The sequence below is a fragment of the Eutrema salsugineum genome, unplaced genomic scaffold (assembly GCF_000478725.1).
Source record: "Eutrema salsugineum unplaced genomic scaffold, Eutsalg1_0 scaffold_10, whole genome shotgun sequence".
In the NCBI taxonomy this organism is placed as follows: domain Eukaryota; kingdom Viridiplantae; phylum Streptophyta; class Magnoliopsida; order Brassicales; family Brassicaceae; genus Eutrema; species Eutrema salsugineum.
In genome coordinates, this window is record NW_006256908.1 from 6,607,758 (window position 1) to 6,625,399 (window position 17,642).

A 17,642-nucleotide genomic window follows, 5' to 3' on the forward strand; every position below is an offset into this window, starting at 1 on the left:
TTTACTTCCGCATATCCGCGTCCATGCAACTTAGAGTAAAATTCAGTGCAAAATATATAAAAGGAATATAATCTCGCAAAAATAAAACAGAATATATAATCATGCCACCTAGTGTACAAATTACAAATATTTTAGCTTATATACACATGCTTAAATACAATTTAGTACCATAGATATAAATTAAAGGACATGATCTTGGAAAAATATAGATTCACATTTTTTTCTTAAATTTCATATTTTATTCCACATATGTTTACTGTCTTTCATTTTAACATTAAGGGATATTAGATATGTTGATATTTTACCAATTAAGCTATACACTTATGTTTGCTATAAAAATGCAACCTCCTTACACTCATTGTTACAAGTTAAATCCAATATCAATAGCTCTGTATTGTTCTCTCTAAATTCTGATTCTTTTGCTTGACTAGTAACTAAGAAAAGATGAAGAATTTTATGCAGTTAATCTCTTCACTTTTCTTCTTAGTCATACTTCTTGCCGCTCCAGGTAAATAAATATAATTTTCCACAGTATTATGTGATAACGAAAGCTACTACTCCCTCCGGATTTATTTAGTTGTCGTTTTAAAGTTATGCACACAAATTAAGAAAATATTAATTGTTTTAGTTTTTCAATATAAAAACATCATTAATTATCTGTTTAAACACAATTCAACCAATAATAAAACAAATTGCATAATAAAAATAATCTTAAAAAATAAAAAACTAATAAATGTTGCATTGAAAACTGAAAAAGACAACTAATTTAAAACAAACAAAATTCTCTAAAACGACAACTAATAAAAAACGGAGGGAGTAAAATATATGTTAAAATTTTATATTTTAGTTTCCTTGTTTATTTTAATTAATTTGTTTTATGGATTTAAAGATTGTTGATGACGAAGTAATTATATAAATAACATACTTTTGTACTTTGCAATGGATTTATGTAGTACAAAACCATTTCGATAGAAAATTGAAATTTCAGATTTCTTTTATAACAATTGATCAATAGAAAATTGCTAATGTTCAAATGGCAATACTGTGATGAACTCTTAAATTTTGGTTATAACGAATTAGGCTTAATTTACATAAAATATTAGGCGTTGAAAACACTGAAAGATATTTGTTGTAATGAGATATATAAACGTGATTATATGTAAGGTCATAAATTTGAATTATTATTGAGTAATAAAGATATATCATGCTATAGGTATGAAGATGGTTCAAGGACAACAAATATGCGAAGCAAGAAGCATAAATTTTAGGGGAATGTGTATGAAGTGGAGGAATTGCCAGCGAGTATGTATGAGCGAAGGTTTCCCTGATGGTCGATGCGCAGGATTCATTCGCAGATGCATTTGCAGGAAGCCTTGTCCTATTCTTTCTTAAACTTAAATCCATCAATCATTATATATTAATAATCTATTTAAGGCAAAGGCTAGCCAAGAAAATAATCTCTATTTGTTAAAGTGAATAAAAGAGTAGAATACAAGTTATGTACTTAAAACTCTGTTTTATATTTTATTTTTTAATAATAAAAACTCAGTTTTATGATATGGTTAAAAGCAATTTGATCAGATATTGCAAGTGGATTTGTTTGGTTTCCACCAACCACATAAATATATTATCAGTATATCATTCTTATAAATTATCTTGAAACGCTTCATGTATACATGAAATCATGATTTTGAGTAAAAATAAAAATTGAAGAAATTAAGACAATTAAGATAGTGAAAAATGATAATTCAAGGACAGTTATATGGTCGTCAGCAACCCAGCATCAAATCAACCTACACGTAAAAAACATCAAAATCTGAAACTTTATTTTTGAGAACGTAAAAGTAAAAGCTTTTTGTTTTGTTTTTTTTTTTGTTTTTAATACATAACATGTTGATTTAATCCCCAACATAATCAACAAATACGAGTAGAAGACTAGAAGCGAAGTGATTTTGAGGGGGATCGGATTATCAATGAAAACGAAATAGAAATGAAACATTGAGCGACATTGAATACATAACGAGATAACGTATTGATTTAAAGTCTAAAATAGTCAACAAATGTTAATGGAAGTTTTGTTTTGCTTTGAGTTCCAGTTTGTGAAATTACAAGTTAATAACTTTCAAAAGTTGAAACAGATAAACATTGGATAAACATCATAAATAAGAAAAGTAATCGGACTGAGAAAGTTCATATAGGAATTCTGAGTTCCTGTACAGTATCTATAACGTATACAGATAAGAACACATATAAACTATTTCTGTTCTTGTTTGCAAAAATTTCTGTCACATAGTTGGAGCAGCAGGGAGATAGATTCTTACAAAATATGGAACTCAATGTTCCTTCTTGTGTTTTCCAAGAACTTCCCCAACCTGTAAAGAGAAGAATAACTCCATGGATCACCCCAAAAAGAAGAAAAAAAAAACACACACAGTACACAAAAATGATCGATGAATCAAAGACTGTTACTCAGATCAAGTGTCAAAATCCTTGAATCGATTCTTGGAGCGACCAAAGTATCGACAAAATTTGAGTTACAAACCAAATCAGATAGTCCGTTGGTTCAATGCTTGGTTAATTTGTACACATTAATTGATTAATCATAAACAATGGCTTAAAGAACTTACATTAGCTGTGCTTTAGCCACCGATGTGTATCATTGGTCTATTAGCTGTCTTGGCAATGTCAAGCATTCCAGCGTGTGCGGCTTTCTTCCTCTTCACCTGAAACACCATTGTGAAATCTTATGACTCAAACACAAATCAATCTTTGAAAAAAACAGAGAAGAGATATTGTGAAGGTATGTAAACTCAGATGAAGCAACTAAATACACACCGCAGCGCCTATAATTTCCCTTAGCGCTTCGTCATCAGCACCAGACCGGAGAGGATCTCTCAAACTAACCTGTGCTTAAAAGAAAATTATAGTGTGAAACAAAATGATTGTCAATTTTAACGTTATTGAGAAGCAACCAAGAATCCTCATTTTTTACCAGGAATCAAGTTAATGTGTAGATGCTCTCTTACCTCTGAAGGACCAAACAAGCATACTTTGAAGTTCCCATCTGCAAGTAACCTTAATCTATTGCAGCCGGAACAGAAGTGTTCTGTCATGGATGTGATGAAAGATACAGAACCGACATGTCCATCGATTGTAAAGTTCTTAGCTGTTTCAGTCGGGTGATCTTGCATACGTTTTATACTCGGAAAGCCCTTTACCTGTTACCATAACAACTGAAACCAATCATGAAAATGCTCAAGGAAAGGTCGATGAATCTCAAAAAGAGCCAATACATTTGAGAGAATTCTACCTTACCACTTTATCCATCACTTCTGCATAAGGCACAAGTTTCTTTACATTCCAAACATTTCCATCAAAGGGCATAAACTCGATGAACCGGACATTAATTGGCTTCTCGCGTGTCAACTCCACAAAATCACAAATCTCATCATCATTCAATCCCCTCATGACAACACAGTTGACCTGTAAAGACCAAACTCTCTAGCATCAAAGATCGTTCTACTGCAATCAAATGGAAGTGAGGATTATTAACATACCTTTACAGGATTGTATCCAAGGGCAATAGCGGTATCAATGGATTGCATAACCCTCTCGTACCCTTTACGTCTAGTGAGAAACTCAAACTTTGCTGGAACCAGAGTATCCAAGCTGATATTTAACGAATCAAGACCACATTCTTTAAGCTTTGGTAGCTTTTTCGCAAGAGTGATACCGTTGGTAGTGATAGCCAAATTCTTCAACCCTTTTAAGCTAGACAACTGCAGACATATCTCTTCAATATCTTTCCTAACAGTAGGCTCACCACCGGTCAAACGAATCTTGTTAACCCCAGAAGAAACAAAAAGACCAGCCAAACGAACAATCTCAGACTGTGACAGCAACTGAGAATTAGGAGTAAGTTCAACGCCTTCAGACGGCATGCAATACTGACACCGGAGATTACACCGCTCCGTCAAAGATATCCTCAGGTATGTATGCATCCGACCAAATGAATCAATCAACATGTCCGAGACAGAGTTGTCTTTTGTCTGATGATCAACTTGAGCTGCATTACTGCTACATGAACGCTCAATAGCAGTAGTTATGGTTCTTGATACTGAGCTTGACCCAACCTGTTGAAGAATCCCAAAAACCACAATTAAGAATTGATTCTCTAAAACAAACACATAGCCCACATATTAACTCAATTAACATTCGTCAACTCTTAACGAAAATCCTTGAGAAACCATATTTCCGGTAAAAAAATTGACCTTTGGAAGTTAATTGAATACTAGCTAGCTTCAGGAATGAATCATATCAAACAAGGAACCAACTTGAGTGGGAGAAATCGGATCCCAAAGCTTATGGAAGAAGGGAGATTCAACAAAATTTAGCAAAGTAAACAGGGGAAAAGATCAAAAATTTACCAGGAAAAAATTCAAATTCTTGAAACCCATTTGGCATTCAGTGATTTTGGAAAGGCACCTCCTCATCGTTAACACTGCAGATAAACGATCGAATGAAAATCCTGACATAATCCTTTAAAGGGGGCCAAATATAAAACCTAGTTACAGCGAAAGAAAAGAGATAGAGGAGGAAGAAAAGAGGTGACCTTTGGTAGACGGAGAGAGTCTTCTTCTGGTAAAACAAAAAGTTTGATTCTTCTTTCTATTGGGGGTAAAAACTGAAAAAGACTAAAGCGTTGAAGAAATGAAAGACGTAACTAAAAGTAGAGTGTTTCGGCTTTACAAAAACAGATAAAACTGTGTCGTCTTCTCCGAGACACCTGCCGGTCTCGCCGGTGACCGGTTACCGGCAACTAAACCGAAGTTAATTGACAAGTTTATTGGTCTGGGTATGTATGTATGTGTGAAATTCAGATAGCATTAGATCTGGCATCGGATATGCTGTTTCTGAAAATCATCTCATGGATCCCACTAACTATATTTACAATATAAATTGAGAAGAATCAATGAAAATATGTTTAGATTATCATATCAAGCATTTCTCTGATTTAAATATAAAAATATTGTAATTATTTAAAACTTTTAGTAACATAGTCAAACACTGAAACACACATGTGTACAATTTCTTTTCGACAGACAAATAACAAGTGTCGCTAACTTTCTTTTACTTTCATGCAAATATAGTAACCAAATTCACAGCCAATGAAAATTCTTCTACAAAAACCGTAGACTGTTTTTGGGACTTTTAGGGGTAAGATCATTCGAATTTAAAGATATCAATCAAACTCAATTTTTTTTTGTGTCAAAATATGAATTACCTCAAATGTTTTTGGGATTCGTATCCAAAATATCTGAACAATGCACTTGTATCATTGTGCAGTGTTTATATATATTTTTTGCTAAATATCTAGTGTTTATATATAACACAAAATTGAACTAATTTCATGTTCTGATTATATATAGGTTCAAATTTCACTCGATGAAAGTAGTTAACACTTGGCAGTTGGCACACGTAATTATTTCACTTCCCGATTTTATTTTATCAAATATATGTTGGTGAAAAAATATAGTATTACATCATATATACATAGACCTAAGAAAACGACCCAGCATCTTCTAAAGATAAAAGCATAAGAACATTGGAATTTGGAGATGATGTCGTGGCCATTCTCCATTGGTTGAAATACAAAATATGCACCGAAACATCAAAAAGAAATAATAAATTAGCACCAAAAAAAGAAAAAAAAAACATTGGCGCCTGTCTTGTTCCCGTTGCTTTTCCCAATCTTTATCTTGCAATTCCACACTCTTCTCTCTCCTATTCTCTCTGATGCTACTTTGGGGAAGATGACGGATTACTCGTCGTTCTGCTCTTCTTCCATCGCACCCACTTGCTTCTCCTCGAAGCAATCGTAGGCTTTGATCATCTGCTTCTCTTTTCATCTCTCAATCAGGTGATGATTGATCTCTGGAATTTACTCGTAGTTTCTGATTTCGGAAGCTTATTGTTTTGCTTTTTTTTTTCTTTGTTTTGGTCGGATACGTTACTAATCCGAATCCGATTCAAAAGGTTAAATTTTTCGTAATTGGGTTTTTCACTAGACACTTTTGAGTGAGACCATATATAGATTCGTCTTCTGGGGTTTATCGGAGTTATTAAAAAATGGTATCAGTAATCGCTTATTGGGTTTGTTTTTCAATTCATGATTGTTTTCCGATGGACATCGAAAAGGTGAAGCCTTGCTACTTCTAAATTAGGATTTTTTTTGTGTCTCGCAATGGATAATCGAAGATGTTAGGTGAACTCGGAGATTACCAGATCGAGTTGAAAGGAAAGTTAATATTTTTGTATATATACTTTTTGTTAAATAGGCAGATTTCCTTTCATCACAGAATTAGGTAGCTGTGAATCAAAGGTTCTGGGTGATTAGATTTCGCGATAAAGTTTGTGCTTTACACATCTTATGCTTACTTTTTCTGGGTCTCTTCGGATCCTTTTTCTTTTTACTAAAAGAGCAACCTTTTTGCATTTATCGTCTCTTTTCGATTTAATTGGAGTGAAGGTTCGGAATGAAACAATTCATGTTTTTTCTTTTTTTTTCTTTTCCGGATCGCTATTTGATTGCACCCTTTGTCTACTCTCTTTCAGGAGCTTATGATTTGCTCTTTTTTAGTTAAAATAGTTCTCAAAGTTTGTTCTTGATGGTGGCGTGAAAGCTCTTTTGTATTTTATTCAGTTTAATTTTTAGGAGGATTTAAAAGATGGCTCAAAGGAGAGGACCTGATCCGCCTCCGCCCCAGAGGCGGATTCTGCGGACTCAAACTGCTGGTAATCTCGGAGAGGCTATGCTAGACAGTGAAGTGGTACCATCGTCCCTTGTGGAGATTGCTCCTATCCTTCGTGTAGCCAATGAAGTGGAAGCTAGTAACCCGCGTGTTGCTTACTTATGTGAGTTTGAATTAATGTAAAAAATCGCCTGATGATGTGATTTGCTCATCTTAGATGATCTTGATGCTTGGATGCTTTCCTCAGGTCGGTTTTATGCGTTTGAGAAGGCACACAGGCTTGATCCCACATCAAGTGGACGTGGTGTTCGCCAGTTTAAGACTGCGCTTCTTCAACGGTTAGAACGGGTGAATATCATCACTTCATTTATTACTTGAGTTTCATTTTCATGCCGTTTTCTTGCCTATAAAATTCTTGTTTATTGAACTTTTGTAGGAGAATGAAACAACTCTTGCAGGAAGGCAGAAGAGTGATGCACGCGAAATGCAAAGTTTCTATCAACACTACTACAAGAAATACATCCAAGCTTTACTAAACGCTGCTGACAAAGCTGACCGGTTTGTGTTTTGATGGAACTGTTTGTTCAAATCCTGTTTTATCTCTGTTGCAATCTATCTATCTGTGTTCTTGTTTCATAAAAACAATTTGTTTTCTTTTTGCTTTTAGTGCTCAACTTACAAAGGCATATCAAACTGCTGCTGTTCTCTTTGAAGTCTTGAAGGCTGTTAATCAGACAGAGGATGTGGAAGTGGCTGATGAGGTGAAGCTGATAGTAGATTATATCTTGTAGTATTATAAACTATTTACATGCGGTCTTTAGCCATGTTTTGATGGAAACATCTTGATATTTCTATGAATTTGGTTACCAAATTATTGGCTCACCTGTTTCTGTTCATCCTTTTTCTTGCTGGTAGATTTTGGAAGCCCACACTAAGGTGGAAGAAAAAAGCCAAATCTACGTGCCTTACAACATTCTTCCCCTTGATCCTGATAGTCAAAATCAGGCTATAATGAGATTTCCTGAGGTTAACCAAACATTCCACTAAATCTTTCGATGGTATGTTTAGTTGTCTTTTGAGTCAGAGAATAAAAATAAACATTTGCAAACTGTTTTGCAGATACAAGCTACAGTAATTGCACTTCGTAACACTAGGGGCCTACCATGGCCAACTGGTCACAAGAAGAAACTCGATGAAGACATGCTGGACTGGCTTCAAACTATGTTTGGGTTTCAGGTGATTCTTGCGAATATACTGTTTTTGTATAGTTGATTGAGAATTTTCGCCCTGTGCTGATTCTGATCCAAACCTTTAAATTGGCAGAAAGATAATGTTTCCAATCAAAGAGAGCACTTGATTTTGTTACTTGCTAATGTCCACATTCGACAGTTTCCGAGACCTGAACAACAACCTAAGGTATTTACTCTTTTGAACTTGGATGTGATGTTTTCTTGCCTCGTCTAGTCCTCTGTACCCTGCACTAACGCTTTAGTTTTTCAATTTCTGCCTTTAGTTGGATGATCGCGCATTGACTATAGTGATGAAGAAACTTTTCAAAAACTATAAAAAATGGTGCAAATATTTGGGTCGGAAAAGCAGCCTTTGGTGAGTCTCTCTTATTTTTCTTGAAAATATAGAAAGAGATGTAAATATACGTTGAATGTTATTCGCGTTGTGCTTTTCTTCCTAGTAATCTCTCTTGTTTCCACTTGTAGGTTGCCGACGATTCAACAAGAGGTTCAGCAGCGAAAGCTGCTTTACATGGGACTGTATCTTTTAATATGGGGAGAAGCTGCAAACCTGAGATTCATGCCAGAATGCCTTTGCTATATATATCACCATGTATGTAAAAAATCCAGTTTCCCCTATATACGTTTAGGAACTATGTGGTGTAATTTAGAAAAGTGCATCATGTGCTCGAAAGGTGGTCTTGGCTAACATATAGATCTACTAATTGACTAGTAAAGTTTGAAGAACTCCAAACTTCATGAGGAAATATGCCAGGGCAAGGTGTTCATGGTTGAGTACTATAGTAAAGAGTATGTGAAATGTTAACGTGGAGAGGATTGGGAAAAAACATGATTATATTAGTGACATTCAGAACTTAGTAATGCAAATTTCTTCTATTTATGGTAGGAGTTTTTTTTTCCCTAAATGTGTCTTAATCCGAGTTTAATCTTATCTTTTGAACTTGTTCAGATGGCTTTTGAGTTGTATGGGATGTTGGCTGGGAGTGTTAGTCCAATGACAGGGGAGCATATAAAACCCGCATATGGTGGTGAAGATGAAGCTTTCCTGCAGAAAGTAGTGACTCCTATATACAAGACAATAGCGAAGGTAGCTGTTTGCTTCAGCTTTAGCTTTCCTCCGATCCTACACCTTCATTTTATAACCTTCATATTTGTGCACTATAGGAAGCAAAGAGAAGCAGAGGAGGAAAGTCGAAGCATTCTGAGTGGAGAAACTATGACGACTTAAATGAGTATTTTTGGTATATTGCAGATGATTATCATTTAGCCTATTGGAAAGTTATGTCTTTTACAGCTCGACATGATTAAATCCCATGTTTTTCAACTTTAGGTCAGTTCGGTGCTTTCGGCTAGGGTGGCCTATGCGAGCTGATGCTGATTTCTTTTGTCAGACAGCTGAAGAACTTCGACTTGACAGAAGTGAGGTATGTGTAGAAGAAATAGTTTTCAGTGTTTGTTAACAAAGCAGTTTGCAACTTCTTGTCTTAGGGCTTATAATTTATAACCAATTGTTTGTATGCAAAACAAATTTTGATCTACCTAACTGTTCATAATGGGTGTTAGAGAAACATGCAACTTTGTATACTTTAAAAGTTTAAATTGTAGTTCAACAAGTCATGAGAAACGTTACATAGAAGTTTTCCATTTATTTCCCTGAAGTTTTATGTATCTAGAATTTGATGTTTGATGCTGATAATGTTTCAGAATAAACCAAAAACTGGAGATCGATGGATGGGCAAAGTCAATTTTGTTGAGATACGCTCCTTCTGGCATATATTTAGAAGTTTTGATAGAATGTGGAGTTTTTATATCCTGTCTTTGCAGGTACGACTATTTTTTTATTGAATTCAATAGTTAAACTTGTACTTTTCTTGACATGACATGTAATTTGATGTGATTATGTATTGTTTAGGCAATGATCATAATTGCTTGGAATGGATCCGGAAAATTGAGCGGCATCTTTGAAGGTGATGTCTTCCTTAAGGTTTTGAGCATCTTCATTACGGCAGCTATATTAAAGCTTGCACAAGGTGATGATTTCTCAACTTATCTGACTCAAGTGTTCATTTTTCTTTTCCATCTCAATGATTTCACAGTTTATGATGTTTGCCTGCCCATGAATAGGGTATGGTAGTAATCATTGCAATCTTATTTGTCTGTGAAAATTGATGTTGCTTGGTTTTCTCTAAAGCTGTTTCCGTGTTGTCAGTGAAAGGAAATTGATATTTTCTTTTCTCTATCTGAATACTTGCCAAAAATTTCAGCTGTCCTCGATATAGCTCTGAGCTGGAAATCAAGACATAGCATGTCACTCTATGTGAAGCTCAGATTCATCTTGAAGGCAGTTGCAGCTGCGGTATGGGTTGTACTGATGCCAGTAGCTTACGCATACAGCTGGAGAAGCCCTTCTGGTATTGCGCAGACCATAAAGAACTGGTTTGGGGGACACAGCAATTCCTCGCCTTCTCTTTTCATTCTCGTCATCCTTATCTACTTATCCCCAAACATGCTCTCTACGGTGCTCTTCGTGTTCCCATTCATCCGGCGTTATCTTGAAAGGTCCGACTTTAAACTAGTGATGCTGATGATGTGGTGGTCTCAGGTACTTTATCCATACATCTTTTCATAATATATAAACGACCAGTCGAACGAAGAAGGTGACTAATCTTGATTCTTGATGATACAGCCGAGGCTGTATATAGGAAGGGGTATGCATGAGAGTGCATGGTCACTTTTCAAGTAAGAGTGTAAACCTTACAAGCTAGGATTGAAATGTTAGTGGGTCTTAACTCATTGCCTAACGATGTTTTGTGAATGATATCTAGGTACACGATGTTCTGGGTTGTCCTTCTAATCTCAAAGCTTGCATTCAGTTTTTATGCAGAGGTACCACATTTTTACATATCTTCAATGTGTTTTTTTTTTTTGTGTGTTTTCTGGGTAGTATAACAAGAGCAATATGTAAGAAGCCTATGAAACATAGCATTGAGAAATTCTAAAGAACATGTTATCAATCCATAAATATATTTCTTTCTCATACTTTCTATTTTCTAAGCAGATTAAGCCTCTTGTTATTCCAACCAAAGATATTATGCGAGTTCATATATCTGTCTACCGCTGGCACGAGTTTTTCCCTCATGGTAATGGTTAAATACTTGATAGCATATTGGCATTAGCTCATTGCAGTATCGAATTTTCACTAAATTATCTGGTTGTTTTTTTCAGCCAAGAATAATATGGGTGTGGTGATCGCGCTCTGGTCACCTGTCATTCTTGTGAGTTGCCACAGCTTTCTTTGCCATATGCTTCCTTTTTACGTCTTCCCTACCATTTGCTAAGTTTCATATGCAGGTTTATTTCATGGACACTCAAATATGGTATGCTATAGTATCAACTCTGGTTGGAGGTCTTAATGGAGCTTTTCGTCGTCTTGGAGAGGTTCATACTTGATTTCCTTGCCAATTTTAAAACCAAATAAAGCTTAGTTAATGGCGTCAGCGTGCTCTCACAACTGGTTGGGTTTTCCAGCAAGATAATGTCTGAAATGAAGTTTATTTCATTTGCAGATCCGAACACTAGGAATGCTGAGGTCTAGATTTCAGTCCTTACCGGGGGCCTTTAACGCTTGCTTGGTTCCAAATGAGAAGAGCGGTACTGCAAAGAAAAGGGGGATTAAGGCGACCTTCTCTCGCCGGTTTGATCAGGTCTGGTTACTTGTCTCATACACCAGTAAATGAAACATATGGCACAAACATATGGTTTGATCTCCTAGTGATTTCTTTGGGGTAGAGCTCCATTTGAAGTTGTCTTATCTTTTGGTAATTGCAGATTCCATCTAGTAAGGACAAGGAGGCCGCACGATTTGCTCAGATGTGGAACAAGATAATCAGTAGTTTCCGAGAGGAGGATTTGATTAGTAATAGGTTGAGTGTGGCTTTGAATTTTCAATCTTTATGATTGCTAAATCCTTTTATTCGGAGAAGTTTCGGTTTTAATGTTCATCTGCACGCAGGGAAATGGAACTCTTACTTGTGCCATATTGGGCTGACCCTGATCTGGATCTTATCCGCTGGCCACCGTTTCTGCTGGCCAGTAAGGTGAATATTTTATCTTGGTATTAAATATGATGATCTTAGGTGTTGGCTGTCTGTTGTTATTTAAATTACTCGTGCTTAACTGTGGTAGATCCCAATAGCTTTGGATATGGCGAAAGATAGCAATGGGAAAGATCGTGAACTGAAAAAGAGATTGAGTGTCGATAGTTACATGACTTGTGCAGTTAGAGAGTGCTATGCCTCTTTTAAGAATCTCATAAACTTTTTGGTTGTTGGAGAGCGAGAAGGACAGTAAGTCTTTGGGAATCCCTCTGAAGTTTACATTGTGTTTATAACTTGGAAAATACATTTCTTGATTAACTTGTCATGTGCAGGGTCATAAATGATATATTCTCCAAGATTGATGAACTTATAGAGAAAGGAACACTGATATCGGATCTGAACTTGAGTGCTCTTCCTGATCTGTATGGTCAGTTTGTTCGACTAATTGAATATTTGGTAAGTCTTATAGCCTTGCCATGTTTAACAACCTCTGGAACTTTAGCATGGATTCATGAATAACTGAACTTGGTCTACTTGCAACAGATGCAAAACAACGAGGACGACAAGGACCAGATTGTTATTGTCTTGTTGAACATGTTAGAAGTGGTGACAAGGGACATAATGGAGGACGAAGTTCCAAGGTAAAGATCATTTGAGTTAGGTTCTCTTTTAAAGGTTTGATCAATGCTCTTTGAAGCACACTCATTTAGAGTCTTCATTCTATAGCTTGCTAGAGACAACCTACAATGGATCTTATGTCAAGTACGACGTAATGACCCCTCTTCATCAACAGCGTAAATATTTCAGCCAACTTCGGTTCCCAGTTTACTCTCAAACAGAAGCTTGGACAGAAAAAGCAAGTTTCTTCTTTGAAATTCATCTATTTGATTCATTCACGTTTCTGCAATAGTGGTGCATTTGGTATTTTTATTGACCTTCTAAGTTATCTATCTCCTTTCTCTTTTTCTTGTGCAGATCAAGAGGCTTCATCTTTTACTTACTGTCAAAGAGTCGGCTATGGATGTGCCATCCAATTTGGAAGCTCGAAGGCGTCTTACTTTCTTTTCAAATTCATTATTCATGGAAATGCCTGATGCACCCAAAATCCGCAACATGCTTTCCTTTTCGTAAGTTCCATTCACTTTCGAGTTTTTTTGTTTAAATCAGATTTTGCATGTCCATGCATCAATGGATGTTCCCGATTGAGGAAGATTGCAGTAATATGATAAATCTTTCTTTAACCCACTTAAAAATGGCAATAGCCATACAACATCTTATTGTCTATGCTTTTGCTTTTCCATAGGGTCCTAACACCATATTATCAAGAGGATGTCCTTTTCTCCATTTTTGGTTTGGAGAAGCAAAATGAAGATGGAGTCTCTATACTCTTTTACTTGCAGAAGATCTTTCCAGGTTTCACTTTTTATATTCCGTTTCAAAATGGTCTTGTGCCACTTTATTCGTTTTTTGTATTTTTAATTTCGCCAACTAAGTTGGTGATTACCTCAGATGAATGGACAAACTTTCTGGAACGAGTTAAATGTGGTAGCGAGGAAGAACTCAGAGCGAGAGAAGAGTTGGAAGAAGAGCTTCGTCTGTGGGCATCTTACAGAGGCCAAACACTGACCAAAACTGGTATGTGGTCTGTCCCTAGAAAGTTTCAACTGACAAGCTCTGCTTTACGTTTTGGCTCTATAGGATTATTTTGTTTTGCCTGATTTTTCTGGATTTGATCAACTAGTGCGAGGCATGATGTATTACCGAAAGGCGTTGGAGCTCCAGGCCTTCCTTGATATGGCAAAAGATGAAGGTGCCTAACTAAATCATTGTTATGATCATCTTTTATTCATACATTCCTAAAACTGTTTTTTTTTTTTTTTTTTTTTTTTTTTTTTTTTTTTATCGTTGAAGAACTAATGAAAGGGTACAAGGCTCTCGAGTTAACTAGTGAAGACGCATCAAAGAGCGGAAAGTCACTCTGGGCACAGTGTCAAGCACTTGCTGATATGAAATTCACCTTTGTGGTCTCATGCCAACAATACAGTATCCAGAAGAGATCTGGTGACCAACGTGCTAAAGACATATTGCGACTTATGACCACGTATGTCCTCTTTCATCATCATCCTTCTTCAGTTGATCTTGTTTTTCTCAGATGCATAAGTTAAGCTTACTAATTTTCTATGGCAGGTACCCATCTCTACGTGTTGCCTATATCGATGAGGTTGAGCAAACACATAAAGACAGTTATAAAGGGGCAGATGAAAAAATTTATTACTCAGCTTTGGTCAAAGCTGCTCCACAGACCAAATCTATGGATTCTACTGAATCTGTGCAGACACTAGACCAGGTATAAAATCCAAGATAATTCAATGAATACGACTAGAACACTTTAAACTTTGGTGCTCAATTATTTATGTAACTGAGGCTCTAAGAGTATATATGCAATCTATTTTCGTATGGCTGCGTTTTCTAATCTCTTTTTCCTATTCGCATGCATTTCATGAAAACCATATGCGGTCTATAGGTTAGGAGACTGAGTTTATATTGTCCTGCAGGTCATCTATCGGATTAAGCTACCAGGACCTGCAATACTAGGAGAGGGAAAGCCGGAGAATCAGAACCATTCTATCATATTTACTCGTGGAGAAGGGTTACAGACAATAGACATGAACCAGGTGCGCCTTTAAATTTTAAATTTTTCTGGTCTGAGTAATCTTATTACTCTTGTGGTTATAACTTCGATCTAAACGTTCCATAAACAGGATAATTACATGGAGGAAGCTTTCAAAATGAGGAACTTGCTGCAAGAATTTCTTGAGAAGCACGGAGGTGTAAGAACTCCTACAATACTTGGCCTTAGAGAGCATATTTTCACTGGAAGGTATCACAGTATGATCTTGTACTGCCATTTAGACAGTCATTTTTGGTCTTGGAGCACAAAATGATTCCATACTTGTCTCGTTTCTTGTGGCAGTGTTTCTTCTCTTGCATGGTTTATGTCAAATCAGGAAAACAGCTTTGTTACTATTGGGCAGAGGGTGTTAGCTAGCCCCTTGAAGTAAGTTTTTTTTTTTGTCCACAGTTTTGAAATCTTCTGAGAGAAACTCGGATTTGCAATGGTCGAAAATAAACCTTTGTTTCAATTCCGCCAGGGTCCGATTCCATTACGGTCATCCAGATGTTTTTGATCGGCTGTTTCACCTTACCAGAGGTGGTGTCTGCAAAGCTTCTAAAGTTATCAATCTAAGTGAAGACATATTTGCAGGTACTTGCTTCAATATCTTCTCTCTGGTGAAACGTTATGATGTTGTTATGTACATTATTTCGTTTTCTCATACCTTTGCTGTTTTCAGGTTTCAACTCTACTCTACGTGAAGGCAATGTGACTCATCATGAATACATACAAGTTGGTAAAGGGAGAGACGTGGGACTTAATCAAATTTCAATGTTTGAGGCAAAGATAGCTAACGGAAACGGGGAGCAAACTCTAAGCCGTGATCTATACAGGCTGGGGCACAGATTCGATTTCTTCCGTATGCTTTCTTGTTATTTCACTACAATTGGGTTCTATTTCAGTACCATGGTAGGTCAAAGTTATCCTTTTTTTAATCTCAGAATCAGTGTGATACATGAAGAGTTTATCTAACTCTGAACATTATCTGTGTCTTTTTTCTACAGTTAACTGTGCTTACGGTCTACGTATTTCTTTATGGCCGGCTTTATCTCGTCCTCAGTGGTCTTGAGGAAGGATTGAGCAACCAGAAAGCTTTTCGTTCCAACATGCCTCTTCAAGCAGCACTTGCTTCTCAGTCATTTGTGCAGATTGGTTTCTTAATGGCCTTACCTATGATGATGGAGATTGGGCTCGAGAGGGGATTCCATAACGCCTTGATCGATTTCGTACTGATGCAGTTACAGCTCGCTTCCGTGTTCTTCACGTTCCAACTCGGGACGAAAACTCATTACTACGGTAGAACTTTGTTTCACGGAGGCGCTGAATACAGAGGCACTGGCCGTGGATTCGTGGTGTTCCATGCTAAGTTTGCTGAGAACTACAGGTTTTACTCTCGCAGTCATTTCGTGAAGGGTATCGAGCTGATGATCTTGCTGCTCGTGTATCAGATATTTGGCCACGCATATAGAGGCGTGGTTACATATATTCTGATCACTGTGTCGATTTGGTTCATGGTGGTGACTTGGCTGTTTGCTCCCTTCTTGTTCAACCCGTCTGGATTCGAGTGGCAAAAGATTGTAGATGATTGGACGGATTGGAACAAATGGATATATAACCGAGGTGGAATCGGTGTGCCTCCAGAGAAGAGCTGGGAGTCTTGGTGGGAGAAGGAAATAGAGCATCTTCGACACTCGGGAAAACGCGGTATCATCCTCGAGATTGTTTTGGCTTTACGCTTCTTCATTTTCCAGTATGGACTCGTGTATCAACTCAGCACTTTTAAACAGCAAAACCAAAGTTTGTGGGTGAGAGAGCTTTACTCATCTTGTCTTGTGTGTTCCTCTTCTTATTTATTGAATCTCTTAGATATTTTTGATGAATTGACTCTCGATGTTTTGCAGATTTACGGAGCTTCATGGTTCGTGATCTTGTTCATATTACTCATTGTTAAGGTATAGTGACTAACTCAATGAACATTCATTCACATTTTGAGTTCACCAACAATCTTATGCTCGATCAAGATCTGTTTAAGCTGTATAACCCAACGGTTACTAAACCGAAAGTGAACTAATTTATCACAGGGTTTGGGTATGGGAAGGAGACGGTTCAGCACAAATTTCCAGCTTCTCTTCAGGATCATCAAGGGTCTTGTGTTTCTCACGTTTCTTGCAATTCTCATTACTTTCATAGCTCTTCCTCTTATAACACCTAAAGACATTTTCCTCTGTATGCTCGCTTTCATGCCAACCGGATGGGGAATGTTACTGGTAAGTCTTCTTTCCCTCATTAATTTCCTCCAAGAAAACGTTTTAAGACATCATTGTTTTGTCTGTCTGGTTTGTGAGATAAGTTGCCAAACATTCTTTTTGTTTAGATTGCACAAGCTTGTAAGCCTCTGATTCAACGGCTAGGGATCTGGTCATCGGTTAGGACGCTGGCTCGAGGGTATGAGATTCTGATGGGTTTGCTTTTGTTCACACCGGTAGCGTTCTTGGCTTGGTTCCCGTTCGTGTCCGAGTTTCAGACAAGAATGCTCTTTAACCAAGCATTTAGCAGAGGTTTGCAGATTTCACGTATTCTTGGTGGTCAGAGAAAAGACCGATCTTCCAAGAACAAAGAGTGAAACCAAAAAAATCATATAAGCAAAGAAACTGACTGAAAGTATACACATGTATGTAGATAATTTTGGCTATATGTATGTAGATTAGATTCAACCATATAGTAATGCCAGTTATGTTATTACTTTCTTTCCAAGTAACCTACTTATTCTTTCCGTTTGTTTTTGCCTCTTTCGGTCTATGAGAGTCGATATTTCAACAAAAAGCCCAGGAAAGTTTAGCTAATTTTGAAATAAGCCGAATACTTTAAG

General features: G+C 36.7%; 3 protein-coding genes across 5 annotated transcripts; 2 read left to right on the forward strand and 1 right to left on the reverse strand.

Annotated features, from left to right (window-relative positions):
* The first annotated feature begins 13 nt into the window (after positions 1 to 13).
* On the forward strand, positions 14 to 1,484 carry LOC18028074 (putative defensin-like protein 9). Its single transcript, XM_006410266.2, has 2 exons — positions 14 to 508; positions 1,214 to 1,484. The coding sequence occupies exons 1-2, from the start codon at positions 445 to 447 to the stop codon at positions 1,390 to 1,392; spliced, it is 243 nt and encodes an 80-aa protein (XP_006410329.1). The 5' UTR covers positions 14 to 444; the 3' UTR covers positions 1,393 to 1,484.
* A 679-nt stretch (positions 1,485 to 2,163) lies between these two features.
* LOC18028075 (GTP 3',8-cyclase, mitochondrial) lies at positions 2,164 to 4,743 on the reverse strand. Of its 2 annotated transcripts, XM_024148466.1 has the most exons (8): positions 4,613 to 4,743; positions 4,428 to 4,501; positions 3,558 to 4,133; positions 3,316 to 3,483; positions 3,027 to 3,218; positions 2,836 to 2,904; positions 2,628 to 2,723; positions 2,164 to 2,372 (listed from the first exon to the last, which is right to left on the reverse strand). In XM_024148466.1, the coding sequence occupies exons 2-7, from the start codon at positions 4,491 to 4,493 to the stop codon at positions 2,640 to 2,642; spliced, it is 1,155 nt and encodes a 384-aa protein (XP_024004234.1). In that variant the 5' UTR covers positions 4,494 to 4,501; positions 4,613 to 4,743; the 3' UTR covers positions 2,164 to 2,372; positions 2,628 to 2,639. The 2 variants fall into 2 exon arrangements, with proteins under 2 accessions (XP_024004234.1, XP_006410330.2); XM_006410267.2 differs by lacking the exon at positions 4,613 to 4,743 and having other exon boundaries at positions 4,428 to 4,572.
* Positions 4,744 to 5,729: 986 nt separating this feature from the next.
* Positions 5,730 to 17,551, forward strand: LOC18028076 (callose synthase 2). Of its 2 annotated transcripts, XM_006410268.2 has the most exons (43): positions 5,730 to 5,920; positions 6,705 to 6,915; positions 7,000 to 7,100; positions 7,189 to 7,310; positions 7,420 to 7,513; positions 7,668 to 7,778; positions 7,872 to 7,988; positions 8,076 to 8,168; positions 8,266 to 8,357; positions 8,468 to 8,594; positions 8,952 to 9,089; positions 9,167 to 9,243; positions 9,333 to 9,426; positions 9,707 to 9,826; positions 9,915 to 10,032; positions 10,267 to 10,604; positions 10,689 to 10,741; positions 10,828 to 10,888; positions 11,061 to 11,142; positions 11,228 to 11,277; positions 11,354 to 11,440; positions 11,569 to 11,706; positions 11,831 to 11,925; positions 12,015 to 12,099; positions 12,188 to 12,348; positions 12,432 to 12,555; positions 12,643 to 12,740; positions 12,826 to 12,955; positions 13,075 to 13,226; positions 13,403 to 13,512; positions 13,609 to 13,734; positions 13,841 to 13,909; positions 14,011 to 14,200; positions 14,287 to 14,446; positions 14,655 to 14,774; positions 14,862 to 14,980; positions 15,074 to 15,157; positions 15,252 to 15,364; positions 15,453 to 15,682; positions 15,778 to 16,578; positions 16,675 to 16,725; positions 16,855 to 17,040; positions 17,148 to 17,551. In XM_006410268.2, exons 2-43 carry the CDS (start codon positions 6,729 to 6,731, stop codon positions 17,394 to 17,396), a joined length of 5,853 nt encoding a protein of 1,950 aa, XP_006410331.1. In that variant the 5' UTR covers positions 5,730 to 5,920; positions 6,705 to 6,728; the 3' UTR covers positions 17,397 to 17,551. The 2 variants fall into 2 exon arrangements, with proteins under 2 accessions (XP_006410331.1, XP_024016826.1); XM_024161058.1 differs by lacking the exon at positions 5,730 to 5,920 and having other exon boundaries at positions 6,704 to 6,915; positions 7,000 to 7,090.
* Positions 17,552 to 17,642: the final 91 nt, after the last annotated feature.

Coding starts and splice junctions, on each gene's coding strand:
- LOC18028076 (XM_006410268.2), top strand. CDS start 6,729: ATGGCTCAAAGGAGAGGACCTGATCCGCCTCCGCCCCAGAGGCGGATT. Junction 7,779..7,871: donor CTATAATGAGATTTCCTGAG/GTTAACCAAACA, acceptor ACTGTTTTGCAG/ATACAAGCTACAGTAATTGC. Junction 12,100..12,187: donor CGTTTCTGCTGGCCAGTAAG/GTGAATATTTTA, acceptor TAACTGTGGTAG/ATCCCAATAGCTTTGGATAT.
- LOC18028074 (XM_006410266.2), top strand. CDS start 445: ATGAAGAATTTTATGCAGTTAATCTCTTCACTTTTCTTCTTAGTCATA. Junction 509..1,213: donor CATACTTCTTGCCGCTCCAG/GTAAATAAATAT, acceptor ATCATGCTATAG/GTATGAAGATGGTTCAAGGA.
- LOC18028075 (XM_006410267.2), bottom strand. CDS start 4,535: ATGTCAGGATTTTCATTCGATCGTTTATCTGCAGTGTTAACGATGAGG. Junction 4,134..4,427: donor AGAATTTGAATTTTTTCCTG/GTAAATTTTTGA, acceptor ATTCTTCAACAG/GTTGGGTCAAGCTCAGTATC. Junction 3,484..3,557: donor TTGGATACAATCCTGTAAAG/GTATGTTAATAA, acceptor TGGTCTTTACAG/GTCAACTGTGTTGTCATGAG.